Source organism: Podarcis tiliguerta (assembly GCF_965153285.1).
Source record: "Podarcis tiliguerta genome assembly, chromosome: 10".
Taxonomy (NCBI): Eukaryota; Metazoa; Chordata; class Lepidosauria; order Squamata; family Lacertidae; genus Podarcis; species Podarcis tiliguerta.
Genome location: NC_139543.1, coordinates 54,293,353 through 54,314,108, shown reverse-complemented (window position 1 = coordinate 54,314,108; position 20,756 = coordinate 54,293,353). Strand labels below are relative to the sequence as shown.

The 20,756-nt window shown below is 44.3% G+C and overlaps 1 protein-coding gene across 2 annotated transcripts in view; it reads right to left on the bottom strand.

Moving 5' to 3' along the window:
* The window catches only part of SYT10 (synaptotagmin 10), a 35,821-nt gene extending 16,195 nt beyond the window's left edge, over positions 1 to 19,626 (bottom strand). The window contains exons 1-2 of one of the 2 annotated variants that reach the window (XM_083401507.1): positions 18,873 to 19,626; positions 9,499 to 9,859 (exon numbers count right to left, since the gene is read on the bottom strand). In XM_083401507.1, coding sequence (XP_083257633.1) covers positions 9,499 to 9,859; positions 18,873 to 19,023 — 512 coding nt within the window. In that variant the 5' untranslated portion in view covers positions 19,024 to 19,626. The remainder of the gene's footprint in view (positions 1 to 9,498; positions 9,860 to 18,872) is intronic. The other variant, XM_083401508.1, reaches the window with a different exon arrangement.
* Positions 19,627 to 20,756: the final 1,130 nt, after the last annotated feature.

The window sequence follows — 20,756 nt, the reverse complement described above, 5'->3', positions numbered from 1 at the left end:
GTGGGGCCTTGGAATCAATGCTTGAGGCCCTGTCAGGCTTCCAATGTGACTTTCGGTAGAATCCAGAAGTGATGTTGGAGACCTTGTGAGACCTCTGACATGAGCTCTGAGGCCCTGCAAGGCCTCAGGAGCACTGCTGCGGCACTCTGACATAATGTGACATCATGACGTCACATTACTTTGTGGGTGCCATTGGGCACCCATAATCTGTGGCCCAAGTCAGTGCCCCTGAGAAGCAACAGCATTCTTGTCTGGACATTGGAATAATGAATATTTTGCAATGATAATAATAATAGCAGCAGCAGCAGCGGTAGCAGAAGAAGGCAATCTCTCAGTCTGAGCCATTGGAATGGGACAGACTATAGATTAAAATAGCAAAGGTCTTACGATTGTCTTTCTTTGATGATGATATGGGAGGTGATTAAACTGCCACCTTCAAATATCTGAAGGGTTGTCAGATGGAGCAAGTTTGTTTTGAGCTGATTCGGAGGGCAGAACCTGAACCGATGGATTCAAATCACAAAAAAGGCGAAAGAAGAACTTTCCAATGGTCAGAGCTGTTTGACAGTGGAATGGACTCCCTCAGAACAGACTCCTTCACTGGAGGTTTCTGAACAGATGGCCATCTGTCAGGGAGTCTTTAGCTGTGGGTGGCTGCACGGCAGGAGGTTAGACTAGATGGCCTTTGGGGTGATTTTTCCAACTCTTCAATTCTATGATTTTATATTGCCATAGTCATTTTCAGCTGCCCAGTTTCTGAAACAGTAACCGTACATCTGTTCACCCCCTGCTTTTTCCTTTCAAAGGAATGTGAGATGTCATTTCCAAGTTGCCAAATGCTCCGTTAAAATTCAAAACGCCCATTTCGAAACACAGAATGATGTAATCACTAAATTGCAATCTCCCTCTGCCGTACCCTCCCATCTTTTGAAGTGCTGCAATGTTATATATGCCACTAACAGTTATTCCCAGGCGGGTGTAATGTAAAGTGGCACTTTCGCTCTAGTAAGCCAATGTCCCGATGCCACGGCAGTTTGCACGGGTTCCGAGTCACAACATTTCAGTGATAGGGCTAATTGATGCGTTAATTATTTAAATGCGTCGTCGTTCCCATGGCAACATGGGAATGCTTTTCTGAGTCTGCAGGAACAATGGGCCTTCGTGTGACTGCTGCGCCGAAGTATCAGAAGCGCGGCCAATTAGGTAGCTGGGATGCCGCAACGTTAATGGCTCACACCTGCTGCCCTGTTTTCCCAGGCTGGTGCACTGCACTCTGATTTGTTGTATTGCTCGGGGCACTGCTTCATCTCTCTGGCTCCCCGGGTGAATTAAAAAATGCAACCTTTGCCAGCACTTAGATCCTGGACTACAAAAGCCTTCAGACACCTGGCAACCTGGTTAAGGTTGGAAGCTCATAGAACGGCAGCGAAGTTTCAATGCAGACAGTGGATTTTTTAAAATGGAAATTGGCTGCAGAGAAGCAACGGAAGAGAAAACAGCCAGCTGGATTCCTCCAGCAGGTTCTGTGCATCCCATACATTTGGAGGCATGCAGAAGACTAAATATAGTTAAACTGCCCCCACCCTTATCCAGGGACTTCCAATCTCTTCTCAGCTCTCCACTGTTCCACAACTGTCCGTGCACCCATTTCCCCTCCTGCTCTTGCAACTTCCATTGCCCAAAAACTTACTTGACAAATCTGATCTAGGAGACTCGGAGGTTCTCAGAGAGATAATCATGTCTGTGGTAGATGGGTTTTAAGTTTTCTTGCTTAGGATGGACCTGGTGGGAGTGCTTCTTGACCCCACATTTTCTTGGAATCAAAGGCGACCCACAGAATTTTCCTTCAGCTTCATCTGATTTGTTGGTTGTGCAAGGTAGACACACAGACTCAGTTTTGGATGCTCCGAACCAGCATGGGAGCTCAAAACACTCACTTCTATAGAATGTTGCGCCATTCACAGTTTGAGATATATTCCCATAGAGTTCTCTGTTCCCGTTCCAGGGCTGAGTCACATGTGCATGTATATTGCTGATGGATCATTTTCGTGGATTTTCAGCTTACCTTTGTAGGTACTCTCCAAAGGCAGGTTAAAACAAATCAATAAATTACAGCATAACCCTCCCCCCCCAGATTTAAAATAGCAGTTAAAGCAGATAACAGCTGCTTATTTATTTAACCGCTGCATCAAGTGATGACTTCCGTCTGTCCTTGAGTCACCACATGCTATTAGCCAAGTGATGAGACACCAATAATTGAACAGGCATGTGTGAACCAGGCATTAGGTCAGGCATAGGCAAACTCTGCCCTCCAGATGTTTTGGGACTACAATTCCCATCATCCCTGACCACTGGTCCTACTAGCTAGGGATCATGAGAGTTGTAGTCCCAAAATATCTGGAGGGCTGAGTTTGCCTATGCCTGCATTAGGTCAAAGACAGCCAACGTGGTGTCCTTTGGATGTTGTTGGACTACAACTCCCATCTGCCACATCCAGCATGACCATTAGTTAGGAATGGTGGGAGCTGAGTCCAGCAACAGCTGGAGAGCACATTGGTTACATTGATTTCCATTCAGCTTCAACATGTGTAGAAATGCTTGAATGAGAGATGATTTAACTGACACGTTGACCTGGAATGTCTCTGTGTTGCTTCTACATCTCTTTCCCTAATTCAAAACCTGCTTTCTTGTACTTATAGAAATGGTAAGATTCACACTCAGGAACTCTGGAAGGAATCTCCTTGATTGGTTAAAACAATCAAGTCCAACAAGTAGAACAAATATTCAATTTGCCTTGCTGAGCCCTTGGGCAAACCTTCAGTACCCCTTGTGAATATGTGTTATTTGGTATCATTTGTTTTTAATCTTGGTTTTATAATAGTTGCAATCCATTTTGATTTTCATTTAATCCTTCCTGGCTGTTCTATTAAGAGCAAGGACAAAGAAGTTCAGACAATTTGCCATTAATTATGGCTGCAATATTTTGCATGTTATTGCTTTTCCACCTCTTCACAAAGCCCGAAAACTCATTTTAACCTCCCCACCATTCTTTTTTAAAAAATGCCTCTGCTAGTAATTGTATCTGGAGATTTTCCTTCCGTCTGGGTCAGGCTGGGGCTGTAAGTGGCTGAACCTGAATTCTGACATGGAAGGGTCTCTGGGGTCAGAGTACTAAGAAAGTCTTGCATCCAAAAAGCATATTGTATTATTCAGTTGAGCAGTTTCAGTGCATGCCTACGCTTGGACCCCATACTTCTGACCCACATTTCAGGATTGCACAAGGAAGGCCAGAGTTAGGGTCCACTCCAAATTCCATGGATTAGTCTGCACAGTAGTAAAACACAGATTGTGAGAAAACCTAATGACATCAAGGCTGGACATCATAAGATCCAGGGACAGTTGTATTATTAGGGAAATGGAGGCAATTGTCTCAGGAGGTGGTTGTGCCTCCCTCCTGGCAAACTGGCATCTCCCTGGCCCACTGGCTTGGCCTGCCACCTCCTCCCTTAGAAAGGTCAAGGGGGTATTTACTCTGGCTGTGAGGCTGTGTGAGTTGCTGCTGTGGTTTGCTACAGTGGCTAAAAATGATGAACAAAAGAAGAAATGAACAAAAAGCCCATGTACTACCACATATTACTGAAAGACTGGGAGGATAGACATTTCAGTGCCTGAAATGTCGGCCTATGTGTGTTCCAGCAGCGACACCTCCTCTTTCTGTTGCTTACCTCAGGGACTTTCTTGCTCATGTCTTGTTCTGAGATACATAAGCTCCTTCTATAGAGCAAAGCACTGTTGGCAGGTTGGTTTCAGAAAGCTCTTGCACCACCACTGCTATTGCAGTGGCTAAAGCAGAGGTGGCTCTCCAGATGTTGTTGGACTTCAATTCTCATCAGCATAGTCAATGATCAGAGGTACTGGAAGGTGGGAGTCCAACAACTTCTGAAGGCCCTTAGGTTAGCCCCTTCTGCTTTAATGTTTTACAATAAGCTATGAAAATTTAGAGAGGCGCTCTCCAGAACCCAGGGCATATTTTTTTTTACCTTGGAATTCAAAATACCTTGGTGTGATGGACAGGCCCTGAGTCAGCCTGCTAGTGACCCAGCAACCAATCAGAGCTAGTCAGAATGTCAGTTAATCATGAAGGACTGGTGAGTCAAAAATTCAGCACTTGACAGTTAAAGAGATTGGGGCATGCAGGAGAGGGGGACCTGTTCTGATAAGGATTAAGGGTCAGCTAGGCAGGGCAACTCAGTTTGATTCCCTGAGAGGAAAGTCAAAATCTTAGAAGGGGCTGTGAGAGTGTTTTGGTATAGGAATACTAGCAGCCATTCTAGGTGGAAATAGTCTATCCTGAGACTAGTGTGAAACAAGGGTGCTGATTAAGATTTTAAAGTTTTTGGTGAAGAGTGTTTGCCTGATACGAAGCATTGTGCCTCACATGAAAAACCATCAAGCTTAAAATTTTCCTTGAGTGAAAATAAATAAAAGAACTAGCTTTGCATCAGAAGTGCTTCCACATTACATTGAACCTCTGAGTGGGGGATAATAAGTGAACACAAGACATTCTTCACTGGCTGCAATTTAATAAAGAAATACTACCACAAACAGTTAGAGCAGGCCTCTCTACTGTTGTTCACAGGGATAGTTTTAAACACCCAGAAAACTGGTCTCTTTACCGAGCTTCCATTTTCAGTGAGGGAGTCTGTCACATTTGGCTTCCCTTAGGTTATGCCCCTTGACTTGGGGAGGGACAACATTTGATGCTCTGCCTCAGGCCTCAAAATGTATTGGGCTGGCCACGCCAAGGGTTGAGAGTCTTTTGCCCCTCATGTTCAAACACTCCACTCCTAAATTCACTTTATTTTTGGAGAAAACACTGTTGATCTCGCCTTGGTGCAGTGGATTAAGATACATTGCCCCCAAAGCACTTTCCTGCCATTAATGTCTGGTTCTTTGTGTGCCCCCCCCCCCCATATCAACAAGGATATTCTTCAGCCTGCCATGGACTCTCAAGTGAAGCTAAATTGCACTCCGGAGATAAACAACAGCAAAGTGGAAATACTTATTCTGGTGTCATTTATTGCTTGTTGGGGATCCAGAGACTTGAAAAATGATTTCTTTTCATAAGCAGGCCCCTTCCTTAATAGCATAAAACATAAAGAGGATGTAAAGTGTTCCAATTAAGATTTCTCACATTCAACTCTCTCTCCCCCCCCAGCTATACCACTGAAATTCCATATTAGATGATTGAGTCTAGAAAAATCATGATGTGAGGTTATCTAAGCTGCTTTTCAGTGGAAACTACTTAGGTTCATTAGTCAGTTTTATTATTGAGTCAGTCAAAGACATCCTTGCTAGTGACACTGTGATTCCAGTGGAAGACATCTGAAGGCAGCCCTGTTTAGGGAAGTTTTTGATGTTTGATGTTTTATTGTATTTTTAATATTTTGTTGGAAGCCGCCCAGAGTGGCTGGGGAAACGCAGCCAGATGGGCAGGGTATAAATAATAAATCATTATTATTATTAAAAATGTGAGGGAGAATTTGGAAGATTTGCAGAGAAAGGGTTACATAGGCCTAGGCACACACCACTGTTTGTTATCCTAGCACATAAGGTGCAACACGTTTCTGACAACACCTTGAAACTAGCTTCCAGGCAAGTACCTCAGCTTCTAAAGATTATTGTCACGCAGGGATACATAACAGAAGAAGATATGGTATAGCACTGGCAGCTATGGTGGGAAACAAACCAGCTACCAACAGAGACTTCACTGAGCTTCAGATTTCCTTGGCACAGGATAGGAATCTTGGTTAGTCATAATGCTTGCCACAAATATGAGCTGTAAATTTGAGGCAAGCATCTCTCTCTCTCTCTCTCTCTCTCTCTCTCTCTCTCTCTCTCTCTCTCACACACACACACACACACACACAGCGCTTCTTCAGTATGGATTTTAATTAGAGGTTCAACTCCTCCCTCCCTCTGCCTACCCACCCAAGAACTTTCAACCAGCTTCTGTCTCTGTCTAATCCATCCAGTCACTCAACTTGCTGATACCAGCTGCAGATGGGAGGGAAGGATGGATGGATGCAGATTTGGTGCCTGGAGGTGGCAGCTGCTGCTGATGCCAGCAGCACTGGGAAATGTAGGGTTGCTATGGGCCCCCCCCCAATGCTCCTGACATCCTGACAGACGTCTGTCTGTTTGAGATCCGAGATGCATGGGGTTGGACCGCTTCAGCGATAGGGTCTGATGGAACTCAGATGGGTAAAGGTAGAACAAGAATGCATATTCCCTGGTTAACAAGTGCAAAAGTAAATGCTTTTGTAAATTCAGAAGTCATGGTAGCCTATAAATTTTTAATACATGTCCATTTCCACGCACTGAGCATACTTTAAAACAATTGCTTTTTAAAATAAATATTAACCAACTGATGTGTATTATTCCATGTGTATAGAGTTTATACAAGCAAATGGAAGTTATTTGTCTAGTGTAAGCTGTATATGATATTTCACCTTAGGGTGCATGAACCATTGGTCTAAATGTAGCCCAGCATGTTTTGTATACAAACCAAATCATATACAGTGGTACCTTGGGTTAAGAACTTAATTTGTTCTGGAGGTCCGTTCTTAACCTGAAACTGTTCTTAACCTGAAGCACCATTTTAGCGACTGGGGTCTCCTGCTGCCACTGCGTTGCCAGAGCACGATTTCTGTGCATCAGTGGGTTAATGTGTACAGTGGTACCTTGGGTTACAGACGCTTCAGGTTACAGACTCCGCTAACCCAGAAATAGTACCTCGGGTTAAGAACTTTGCTTCAGGATGACAACAGAAATTGTGCTCTGGCGGTGCGGCGGCAGCAGGAGGCCCCATTAGCTAAAGTGGTTAAAAACAGTTTCAGGTCAAGAACGGACCTCCAGAACAAATTAAGTTCTTAACCCAAGGTACCACTGTACAATGAATGGAAAACATAATCATTGACCATTGTTGGCTATGATATTTAAGTTCTGGTTGTTGTAAAGTTGTGTGCTCAGTGAATGGAAACAGACTTGTATTAACTCAGATTTCATGGAATTATAGACTTGTAGAGTTGGAAGGGGCCTACAAATAGACAGACAGACATACAGACAGACAGACAGACAGACAGACAGACAATGAAAGAAATATATACTTGAATGCTTATATATACTAGAACACTTATATAAATAATTGAAATACATAGTTCAGTGCATATAAAAAATAAATTCAGTGGGGGGTGTTTTTCTTTTTGTTTGTTACTGTTTTATGCATTTCCATGTTTTTTATGGTAAAGCATCATTGAAAAAAATGAAATTTGTACTTTTGTACAAATATGCTGCCTGCACAGCTGAAAAACAAAATCCATGCAAACATGACTTCCCCTAGTGCCTGTCAGACCATGCTGTGTCCTATTTATTTCGTTTATACTATGAGCTTATATCTTAGAGATCATTGGTCACTTATTCATATGCACTAGACTCATACATGAACTCAACAATTATGGTGCCCACTTGTTGGATACATTTGTACTGGTTTATTCTGGTGCAAATATACAAGAGGCATTTATTGCACATAAATGCAATAATGTACAGTGGTACCTCTGGTTAAGAACTTAATTTGTTCTGGAGGTCCGTTCTTAACCTGAAACTGTTCTTAACCTGAAGCGCCACTTTAGCTAATGGGGCCTCTTGCTGCTGCCGTGCCGCCGGAGCACGATTTCTGTTGTCATCCTGAAGCAAAGTTCTTAACCCGAGGTACTATTTCTGGGTTAGTGGAGTCTGTAACTTGAAGTGTATGTAACCTGAAGCGTATTCAACCTGAGGTACCACTGTAAATAATTCACTAAGCAGAAAGTCAGAACTTTTACATTCAGCATCTATGATTATCTGTTTGTTCTCATGGCACTTCACTCATAGCACTTGTCACTTCCTAGCTGTCATTTTCTCTTTCTGTGTCTGAAAAAAGCATTACTTAAATTCTTTCATCTGCAGAGGAGGACATGTGTATTTCACGCCTTGATGTTCCTTGTGCATTAAAATTAGATGCCTCTGTCACTCTATTCATAAATTCTTTCCTTGATTGATGGCTACAGGTGGTACTAAGTGCAATGATATTGTTCTCAGAGATGTCTTGATGTCAGTTAAGGATGGAAATGTTAACTGTTAAAAGAGTTGCTGTTATTTTCAGATACGACTTGATCACTAAGAGCAGTTAAGTTTGAAATTGCTCTAGTATTGTGTCTCATTTTACATATTTTGTGCCTCAACTGTTATGGGGCCCTCACAACAATAAGACGACACCACCTTTTATTGATGTTCATATTTTCATGCAGTCTCCACTTCCTTGAAATATGAGAGCTTTCAGGGATATTTCAAAGTAAATACTTTGAATTAAGGAGGACTGGAAACGTTATGTAATATTTGCTAGTGATGTCACAAAAGTTGGGTTGGAATATAAATGTGTCAAATAAAACAAGCAAGCAATAGCGAGCAACATGCCTAGGACTGGAGCATAAGTTGGAAACCTGTAATGTTTTATGAATTGTGCAACTAGTATCTGATATCTATGCTGCAATCTGAGTCACACTGATTTAGAAAGGAATGTCACTGAAATCACCATGTCAGAGCATGAACACAGGCAAACATTTTCCAAGTGGAAAAATGCTTTTGTTGTGGGTAGGGAAACACTTGTTATGGCAGTTATACACCATATGTCATCTTGCTAAGTGGTTAGGGACATTTAACTACTCTCTTGTTGTTTCCCCCAGATTTCTGATGAGGTGTGGCAAGATCTTAGTCATCAATTTATTATTTTTTGCAGGACAAGACAGTCAACTGGTCTGCCATACGGCTACAGGTTGCATACCATGGTAACCTATTATTTCGGCAAACAGCCATCTGTTTTAATTGGCCGTGTAACCAAATAAACATGGTTGGGATTAGGATGTAAAAGAGCTTTGCCCCTCACTGTACAATTATATCAGCAACTCCAATGTGCAATTTACTGCTACGGTCTCTTTCCTTAATAAGGAGATATGTGCTCGGGAGATACAGACTTTTAAAATGACCTATGTAAACCTGCCAATCACACACACACACACACACACACACACACACACACACTTGATTGAAATTGTCAGAGAAATCAGTATGTATATTACTAGCAGTGGCATAGCGTGGGTTGTCAGCACCCGGGGCAAGGCAAGTAATTTGCGCCCCCTAACCCGTGGATTTGCGCCCCCTAACCTGTGGATTTGCGCCCCCTAACCCTAACCCCCAGATGTTGCGCCCGGTGCGGCCGCCCCCCCCTGCACCCCCCACGCTACACCACTGATTACTAGGGTTATTGTTCCTGCGTCTATTATATATATCCTTGGCACAAGGCTAAGAATGTGATGTTCATCTGCTTTCATTCCTTAATTCTCAGCCAAATGGTCTTTCTTAGGTGCTTTTTTTTTAAGTGTTAGCTTCTATTTCTCTTACCTTGATGAGGATGCAGGCTCAGTGATCTGCCTTTGCATGCGTGCATGCCTGATTAGATGTTCCTTCAGCGCATTCTGGACCTCTGCTGGAATATCAGGTGAAGTGTGGCTAATTTTCATTGCCGCCTCGAGGGTTTTCGTGGAGGGCTTCCCGTTTTCTTTAATCATTTCCTTTTTCTCATTAGCTTCCAAAAACTCGGTGGGAGCGCTGGAGGTGCTCTGAGGGATGCTTGCCGCGTTCGATGTCATCGGCTTGCTCCGCCAGCACGGCCAGCACAACTTCCAGAAGACAAAAAGTGAGACTAGCAGCAAGGCAAGCCCACAGAAGCTGACGACGACTGCAAGCAAGCTGACAGAGATGTCTGCAAAGAACAAGAAGACAAGGTGATATCATCCAGATAGCTTTAATTCGTTTGCTTGCAAGAATCATCAAAGATGTAATGGATATAATTTGCAGACTGATTAATTTTGCAGCCCAAACCCTCTGCTGATTTACTCAGAAGTAAGTCCAACATAAACCTGCATAGATTGTGACCTTCTGACAGTGAAGGCGCTAGCTTTTAGGATGGAGGTCTGTCAATATGACCCCATGAGCTCCCACTAGATCCCTCCCCCAGGGTCAGCAGCAACAGAAGGTGGGGGAGCAGTTACTCCTTCTCTTGTTCTCACCCCATGTTGGGTGGAGCCAAAAGTGGGTGTGGCCATCCATGCAAGTTGAGGGTGTGTGACCTAGCTAAGCCTGGCAGAACAGCTTACTTTATGGTCTTAACCCTTTCATGCATTAATTAGAGTTAAGCATGTTGGTTATATGAAGCTGATTTATCTCATAGCTACGTCATCCAACTTGGATCTATCCCGCAGTTACACCACCCAGCTTGGAGCATCAGCATCTGGCACACACCAGGACACAACAGTTCACGCCTCTATGTAATGCGGGATGAATAATGACACAATTAATGGCACAAACAGTGTTTCTAACAAAAGAGTTGATCATATTTCATATGCAGCAGAGAGCACATTAAGAGCAAGACAAGGGCTAGAGAAAACAAATGGAAGCAGAAGCAGAAAGTTAAAGAGAAAACATGATGCACAAACTTCTCTTGGAGGGGATTCTTGCATCCCAAATGGACTTCTGCTGCTTACACCGATTCACACAAGCATTATTTACACCAGAAGTGTGGGAACCTATCTCAGCTGGAAGGTCTTCTCAGTAAGATTTTGAGTGCCATATGCCAGTGATAGACAGAGCCACAAATGTAAATTTCACCTTTGTAAGGTAGGCTAATTTCTCCCCTCCCCCCATCCTTGATCCAGGCAAGCAAGAGGAACTATTGAGTGCAAGTTCTAACTATCAGGTTCTAACCATGGGGGGAAAACATAGGGTGTAAAGTAAGGCAAGTGAAGGTGTGGCCAGGAGAGGATTCCAAGGGCTAAATTTGGATCCTAGGCCTGAGGTTCTTCATCCCTGATTTACATCAATACATTACACAGGTGTTCCCATTGCTTCTCCCCCTTCTGAGGTTGTAGAGGAATTAAATTTCCAGTTGAAGCATCAGGATCAGGACCTTTATTTGTTTGTTTAGGTTATAATGATGATGATGATGTTGCCAAACCACAAAGGTTCTCTGGGTGGCTTACAACACAAACAGCAAATTCTAACAAGCACAACAAGGAATTATGACACAAGGTAACCAAAACAAAAATGGCAATAGATCAAAATGCATTACTTTTTTAAAATACAAAAAAGCCCAGAGAACAAAAACAGCCCTGAAACAATTTGAATCAGCAAGCAGAGGTGAAAAATCTATTGCGCTAAATGTATGCTTGAATCACAACATAACTTGGAAGGGAAAATGAAAAGGTGTTTTCCTGGCAGCAAAAGAGCATTAAGAACACAAGAAGAGCCTGCAGGATCAGGCCAACAGTTCACCTAGTGAAGTATCTTGCTCTCACATTGACCAGCCACAAGCAGGCCCTGGGCACAACAGCACTCTCCTGCCCTGTAGTTTCCAGCAACTGGTATTACTTTTTTCAACTCTGTAGGTACAGCAGATCCCCCAAGGATAGCCTTACTCTTCCTTAATTTATCCACTCCTCTTTCAAAGCCATCCAAGGTGGTGGACATCACTGCCTCTTTTGTGAGTGAATTTCATAGTTTAACTATGCGCTGTGTGAAGAAGTATTTCTTTTTGTCTGTCCTGAATCTCCCAACATTTAACTTCAGTGGATGACCCCTGGTTCTAGCGTTATGACAGTGGCCACTTTCTTGATTGTTATCGTCATCCGCCTGTCTCGAGAGACAATGGAGTGCACCTTTGGGGGTGAAGTCAAACTGCTGTGTTAGTAGCACTGAAGTGACCTCCCTGGAGCACAAGCCCAGGCAGTGTGTATGGAGGTCCTGGGCTGCCTAGACAACAAGACCCTCCTCTCGGCCTCACTGACGTGATCTCAATGCCATGCATAATTTAAGGTAGGCACCAGGAGGGAGCCTCTGCAGAGGGCATTCCACCCGGGGTGAGGGCACTGTTGAGAAGGCACTTTCTTTCATTGCCACCCACTTTGCATGGGGACATTCATGGAAAGTTCTCAGATGATGACCTCAGATATCAATAAGGTACAATGCCTGAGTTAGAGGATATGCCCTTACAATATATTACAAACTGCCCATATGACAGAGTTAATAGGTTAATAACAAAACAAACAAATAATGTATTTGAAACTTGCTTTGAATGGGCTACTCAGTTCAGACCTGAGTAGTCAACCAAGGCTTCCTCAGGAATTCCTTTAGATCCTTTACCCTCTCTTTTGCTTCATTTCTTCTTTTTTCTTTTTTCTGTGTCATGTCTCATATTGGCTCAGTCTAACCCCACTTAATGCCTTCCAGAAGCTGTTGGACTACAACACTCATCATCTTTAACCATTGGAATTGCTGGCTGGGATGGATGGGAGTTGTAGCCCAAAACAAATGGTTGTCGAAGCCTGTAAGCTTGTGAATTAGGCCATGTTTTGTTTTGTACATTGTTATAGGTGGATAATATTAAATTATCTAGGTAGATCTGGTTGGCCAATGTGAGAAAAGGCTGCTGGACTTTGGCAAGTCCTTTGGATGGGCCATTGGCAAGATCCAGCAGGGCTCTATTTATGTTCTTTTGCTCTTAGGTAAAGCTAGAGAGAAGAAGAGAAACCATATCATACTGATACAAAGCTCAGTGGGCTGGAAGATGGTCTGTGTTGATCATCATTGACAATCATATTCCTATATGGAATATAACTGGTTGTTAACCAGAGACTGTACCATGCTTCCTCACATTTATGGAGACCATATCATCTATGCGTGCTCATCATCTGATGGATGCAATATCACAATGATGACCTGCCTTTCTGTATGGGGAACCTCAGAAAGAGCTTTCATCTCTCTTCATGCGACTTCAGACGCGAGATTGTCACTGTTTTCCTGTCCGACATAATTTGTTTGTTATGTTTTGAATCAGAAAAACAATAATTGTCAAACTGGGTCAAGTTGACCTTTCCTGCTCCAACGCTCCCAATGCACCACAAAACGCATTTGAAAAGCACCGCTTGCAATTCATTATTCTGTTGTAAGGAACTGGTGGGCTACTGTGCCATGGTTTTGTAACATGGACTCAAGCTGTGCATGGATGGCATGTTGTTGTTGATTTTGTTGAGAAAAAGATGCAGGCCAATTTCAGAATATCCCAACAGTTGCTCTCAGCTAAATAGGGTAGCCAACAGTTCCCTTTTCAACTTCTGTACAATAGCACAGTGCTTGGAAAAAACATCCCACACAACCATTATCTTTTTCAAGGGCAGCCACTTTTGCTTATGTCAAATGAGGACTTAAGTTCCTTTAAAAACATTCTGGACACTGTGCACTTCAGAGGCAACACAGGTGGCGCTGTGGGTTAAACCACAGAGCCTAGGACGGCGGTTCAAATCCTTGTGATGGAGTAAGCTCCCATTGCTCAGTCCCTGGTCCTGCCAACCTAGCAGTTTGAAAGCACCTCAAAGTGCAAGTAGATAAATAGGTACTGCTCCAGTGGGAAGGTAAACGGCGTTTCCGTGCACTGCTATGGTTCGCCAGAAGCGGCTTAGTCATGCTGGCCACATGACCCGGAAGCTGTACGCCAGCTCCCTTGGCCAGTAAAGCGAGAGGAGCACCGCAACCCCAGAGTCGGCCACGACTGGATCTAATGTTCAGGGGTCCCTTTACCTTTACCTATATTTTGAATCCTACCTCCCCATAACTTATCTGCATTACCATTTTGAACCATCTTCATGAAAAACTGTTGGTTGTGCTACTATCAAGCAGATCGTTCTTGCAAGGCATCATACCAAGATAAAATCAACCTCATGTTCAGGGGTTCTCTTGGGCAAAACCCACTCTCTCTCTCTCCCAAGTGAACCCACCTCCCTGCCAGTGCTCAGAAGATCATGTAAAGACTGCTGTGCACTGAGCCAGACCATTGATCCACATAGTTCAGTACTGTCTGTAATCTCTAGCAGTGGCTGCCCAGGATTTCAGTTGGGGGGTCTCTCCTGGCATTGGGTGAGTGTAGCTTTCTAGTTCCTGTTGGATTTATTGGAACCTATTGGTGCTCAGTTTTCCTGACAGGTAAGTGAGCTCTCAACATTGTAAAGGAACTATGTAATCATCAAGACAAGAAAAGTGCAAATGTACTCTGGCTTCCAGGACAAGAAATGTACTTTGGTGTTAAGGGTAACTCCTGACTAAGCACTGTAATTATTGCCGTTCAGCACCAATTATGGTACTCAGAGGCTGTGAGGACATCTATGGTTGTCTCACTGTTTTGGATTTTTAAGAACTTTTAGATGCTGATGCCTATTCAAGGTTTTAGAAATGGTATTCCTTATCTTGTGTCAGCTTGGAGAGGCAGCTTTTAATTAACTGGATTTGACTTTTAATGCCACTCAGTGTAAACACCATTGACAACTGTCATCTGATAAGCTCTGCATTGAAGTGGGGGGAAATGTGTGCATGTAAATACATACAAATTCTTCCTTGAGGATAATTAGAAGTCAATTTGTCGCTGAAATACACACTCATGCTGTGGGTTTTAAAAAATATTCCCACCGGATAAAATTGATTGGCAATGTGTAGTGACTGGAATTATCCCTAACCAGGTATAATAGTGCACATAAGAGATGCTGGTATACAAAAGAGAAGAATGCATGTCTATAATAACCAGGGGAGGGTCATGCTAAAAAGAATTCAATTATTTATTTTATTGCATTGCATTTATAATCCACCTTTCTTCCATTATAGAACCCAAGGTGGTGTATAAGTGGTTCCAGGGAACCACTCCATATCCATGAAGGCACTGACCAGACCCAGACCTGCTAAACATAGCAAGGTCTCTATTATCTCTATTATAGCAAGGTAACCTTGTGTGCCTTCAGACCATTCTTCTCATTTGTGCCATTGCCAATATAAGCTAAACATCCAGAAACTGCATAATTGCAACCTCCCGTTGAAAATCCTTCCAGATCTATTCTGGCTTCCTCCATCCAACTATCCAAGTTGGTGGCCTTCACTACATCTTGTGGGAGCGGCCTCTGACTTTTTCCTCTGGTCCCGGCTTCTGCTTGGATTCCTGATGTTTCTGAACCTGATTGCTCTTTGGTCCTGGATACCAGTTCCCAGTTTCTGATTTTTTCCCCCTAGGCCACTGTGCCAAGCCAAGCCCTGACATTCCTTCAGTTGGGATTCCAGAACATTAATTAACACAAATCAAGTCTGTTAGCTTCATTGGATCTATTCTGAGTAGGCCTAGCATTGAATAGAACTTGTGGTGATGACTGTATCATGTACCTTTATGGCTGTCACCTGGTGTGGGGCTTCCCATTTCATACTGCCCTCAATGTCATCCGGCTTTATGGACATTGCCAGACAACCCTAAAAGTATGGGGTAGTACAGAGAGAAAGAGCTATGCAATCATTAACCTCCATATTTTAACTGTTTTATATCTGTATTATTTGCCGTGCTCTAGCTTATAGAGTTTAATTTTAACCTATGTATACTTTATATGTTCTCTAACGCTGTATATGTCTGTATTTCTGGTCATTCATTCATTCATCCTGCAGTGCTGTGAACTCTGCCCTCTTTTGTCTCTGCCCCCTCCCACATTGGATCTAGCCCCGCCTGCCATCAGCAGTGGCTCCACCCACCGTTGGCTGTGGCCCCCAATTGACTTTTCCTGTGGGCGCTTCATTTAAGTGTTTTCTCACCCATGGGATCTTTGGGGCAGGGGGCAAAGTAACACACTGAAAGGAGGGCAGCAGCCTTATTTCTCACAAACGGGAGAGGAGAGAAGAACAGTACTTGTACACCTTGTCTCATACCTTGGGTTCTACAAATACTGGAAATTTACTCTCTTTTTTAAAAAAGAAAGCTGAGAATCTGGGTGTTGTGGTTCATTCAGGGAAGAAGCAATCACAGCTGCCCCAGGATCCCTAACAAAGGATTCCCAGCAACGTTGTATAAGAATAATAAAATATACCCTTATATAGGGTTGTTTAAAGAGTTACAAGGGAGTCTTCGTTGCCCTTACCCAGTCCCAGTGCAAATCCAGATGACTAATCTACAGGTATACAGACAGGCAACAACCTAGCACAAAAGAAGAGCTTGTTTACTTTCCCACCTAGTGGTATCTATCATTCTATCATGCTTAGCAAGTATCCCCCCCCCCACTGATCTTCACAAGTGGAAGGCTGAAGTGGAGAATGCCACTACAGAAGGGTCTTCTGCAGCCAATATTCTAACCACTGCACCATCTGCCCTAACCATGAAGGCCACAAAATGTTGCATCACTATTTTACATTGTTGCATAAGAGATACTGTCTCATCAATACAGAGCTGAAATGGCACACAAATCCTCAACAAAATGATGCTTGCTGCTGGTAATTTTTTCATGGTATAGCCAGAATATTCTTTATGTGCTTATTAGGATATAGATCCTTCACTGCTGTTCCTCAAGGGGCACTGCCCTGCATTTTCCTTCGTAGATTCATGACATGCAACAATACACTTCTTATACAACAATGCAACAATACACTTCTTATACAACTGGTTCTGGGTACATACAGTGCCAATACAAAGCCCATCACCTGCAAGGGGACATAGGAAGCAGCCTTATACAAAGTCAGACTATTTGTGCATCTATAGTCTACTGCTCTGACTTCGCAACAGCTCTCCGGGGTGTCAGGCAGAGGTCTCTCACATGATCTGCTACCTGATCCTTTTTTAAAAAGCAAAGCAATAATCTGGATATGCTGGGTACTGAACCTGGGACTTTTCGCACACAAGGCATGTGCCTCTACCACTGAGCTATGATCCCTTTGCTTGTGAACTAGGGAGGTATCTTGGCTGATCAGTGCTGCAAAAACAAAATTCTGGACTAGATGGTTAATCCAACACATAAGCTTTATGTTCGCATGATTATTATTTTTTGAAACTGACCGAAATTTTCTTTAGGAAAGGCACAGGAACAGAAGTCGTTCCCTGTCCCTCCAATATACACAGACAGAAGTCCTTTCTCTGTCTCTCATGAAAAGCTCTCTCTCTCCTGCAGCAACAGGTACTTTCAAGCTCTTCTCCTTCCTGCCACCTGTTGCCCTGCTCTCCAGCTTGACGGAAACTGTGTGCCAATTCGAGCAATGATAAGAATGTCAAGAGGGCCACAGGGCAGGGAGATCAATCACATAATCATTCATATATGTGCGTGCGCATGCTTGAGGTATATCTCTACATCCTCCAGCAGAGTTTTTTAACCAAAAGTTAAGCTCATCCGCCCCATCCCCAACAACTAGAGAATAACTATCTCTCTCCTGCCCTTCAATTATTATCGGATTCTTTTTTAATAGAAAGGAAAATGTTGAAACAGAAGAAGGCGGCATTATCTTTTAAAATCTCTGGTGAATCTCATTAGAGTTCATTAGCAAGGGATGGATGGAAGGAAGCAGGAGAGAACATTTTGGGTAGATAAGAAATGCCTTCAGCTCCTTCTTGCATTTCTGCTGCCTCGGCCAAGATATATGGCATTTGTCTTGAAGATGGAACAATTCTGAACCAAAGCAGAGCAGGGCAGGAGGTCTAAGTCCTGGATCAGAGTCCCAAGGTCCAGCCATTCAACAAGTGAAGCAAGGAGGAGGACTGCCCTGCTTCCAGGACATTCAGAATGCATTCCTTCCCTCACATTCCCTCTTATGGGGTCACCATCTCCTCTTCTTCCCTTTCTGGAGGCTCTGCACCCTTAAGGAGCTGTGTGCCAAACTGAAAGTCAACACGCACAACTTTCTGCATTTCTATGCCCTGGGGGAAAGCTGCACCAGTTGCATTTCCGCCTGTCGTGCGGCTGTTGCAAGCACAAACAAGATCCCCGTGGTGGAAAAGATGCTAACTTTCCACTCTCATAGCGGAACAAGTCTTTCAGGCAGGTTTTTGCTCAGGAACCCTCTCTTTAAGGAAATTAATCACTGATTCACCGGATATCAGCTCCGGTGTTTTAATGTGCTTCACTAGGAAACCGGATCTTTCTTTACTTTACCTTTCCAAAGGGCGAGGGGGGTTCCCATTAAAAATAAGAGACATAAAAGGTCCTCCCCATACACTAGAATGAGATTTCCCTTTTCCTTCCCGGAGGGAGAATGAAGCATACATATGAAGTACCTGTGGCTTCTGAATGATTTTCCTTATTCCTTCCTTTACTTTTACCGAGTCAGCAGCAAACCGGCTCTTGAGAAGGACTTCCACGCCGTTTGCGCTCCCGGGGAATCGGGGTGCTAGAACGGCTGGAGCCTGAACCGCAGCTAGGCTGCACAACCCCCACCCCGGGGGGCACTTTCCGACGTGCATCTAAGCTAGCTAGCCAGCCACAACAAAACACACGTTTCTGTTTGGTCTCTCACCAGCCCCTTGAGGACACGGAAATGTCCTGCCGAAATTTGGAAAGGACTCCCTTTCCTTTCTCTCTCGCTCTCCCCAGCCAGGGGAAGGAGGAAGGAAGCGGAAGGAAGAAAGTAGAAGGGTAAAAAAAAGAGAAAGTTCAACTTTCCAGACGCCCACTCAAACCCACTGCCGCGGCTGCCATTAGTGGAAGGAAGCGTATGTCCGCCCCCCCAACTATCAGCACCACCATCAGCACCCCACGCCTCTCGGTTCCAGTCCTCTCGCTCCTTCCTTGAGATGCGATGCAGAGGATCAACAGGAGAGACCGAGTCAGGGGAGGAAAACACAAGGGATGGGGAAGACCGAGGCGGGGAGAAGCGGCGGCCGAGGACGCGGCAAGCAGAGCGCGCCGAGGGATGCGCAAGGAGAGCGAGAGGCTTAACTCTACCTGCGCTGCTTATACCTTGGTTGGTGGTCTCCAGAGGGAAGATGCCCGAACATTTCTCCAACTCCACTTGCCCTCCCAGGCACAACTCGGAGATGATCTGCAGAGCCTTGTGGCACAAGCTGCCCATCCCGTCTTCCTTGTGGAAACTCATCTTGACTCCCTTTTCTCTCTCTCTCTTTTGCGCGGTGGTCTTTATTATTTTTCTTTTCCGATGCGCCTCTCTTGCCTTTTCCTTCTTGAGCTAAGCCATGGCTTTCCTGGGCAAAGGATGCTTCATTCTCCACCTGCTTCCTCTTGGATGGTCATCAGCGGTATTATTGTTGCGAGGCATCCAAAAAGAGGAGAGAGAGAGAGAAGGAAGAGGGAAATAAGGTACCAGCTCTCAAGGCATCAGCGCAAAGAGAAGGGAGGAGGGATCGCGGGAGAGACGCGTGTACGCTGGAGAGGAGAGAACAGTCTAAAGGACACGTTGCAAGTGAGCGAAGAGTCACCATCAGGAGAACAAGGATGGATAATTGGGGTGGTGGAGGGGAGGGGGGAAAAGGTTTGTTATATATATAAAGCAACAGAAGAAGAAGCACACTGAGCAACGCCTTTTTGTGCCTTGTGAGGATCGGTAGGAATTTGGACCAATGGCAGCGCAGCGCGGGTGAATGGGAGAGGAGGTGCAGGCGAGGGTCGCCGAGCTCTGGGACTGGACGGTGGGGTCCGGGAGGGCAGGCGCCGCGAGGAGGCTGCTGCGCTCTCTCTCTTGAGTTTCGGGGATGGGGAAGGAGAGGGAGGAGCCGTAGAGGGCCGGGCCCGGCGCTTGTGTGCAGGCAAGTCCCTTGATGCTCCCTGCAAAGAGGAGCAGGGGAGTCTGTCCACCCTCTAGGTGGCACAGGCTCTCGGGAGCCTCGCTTTGCAACTTCGCGACAGGAGTGGAGGGCTGAGGCCCAGCTCCGTCTGGGGACTGCGCGCATGTGAAGAGAGTAAGAGTGAGATGGTGCCTGTGCATTTAAGAACTCTGCACTTGGTGGAAATCCAACAGGTGCTGTTTTCCTTTTCCTTTCCCCCTTCTTTTTCCTGCTGTATCCCCTTCCTTCCTTCCTTGCTTCCTTTACACAACCGGAATACAACAATTTAAGGGATCTAAACCCCAATGTAATCTGACCTCACATCTTCAGAAAGGGTGGCAGGTGCATTATTGCTTTCATGTTGTCCTTGTTTTTTTGTAATATAAGAAAATAGTAATAGTAAAATAAAACAATGTAGAGAGTTTCAAACATATAAGTTATGTAGCTGAATCACAGTTAGAACAATTGCTTGTGTGCATAGCTGTCAACGTTTCCTTTTTTTTAAAGGGAAATTCCCTTATTCCAAATAGGATTCCTCGCAAGAAAAGGGAAACGTTGACAGCTATGCTTGTGTGTGCCTGAATTTTATAGGCATGTTGTCAGAAGAGCTTGAAAAGTTTCCATGTAGGACAGTTGTCCCCAGTTTGGTGCCCTTCTGGAGGTTTTTGCCTACACCTTCCATCAGTTCCAGCCAATGTTCAGGAATGATGGGAGTTGTAGTCCAACATCATGTGGAAGTCACCAGACCAATCAAACCATGTTGGCAGCTCTGACATACGATACAGCTTGCTTTTTTTCCAATCCTCTAACATATCACTGGAACTCAAAATATACCCATTGAAGCTGTTCCATTATTTGGATTTGCCTGAACATGTGGATTCTCACAGTGTGGATGAGGGCAGGGACACTCACACAAACCCCACCCCAAGATCCTGATATGCATTGAAACCTTCCCCCCCCTGCAGTCTTTGACCTGCCCTGTGTTGCAGGAAGCTTCAACTTATATGCATTTGAATATTCATCGCTACAACCATTACTTGCTCAACAC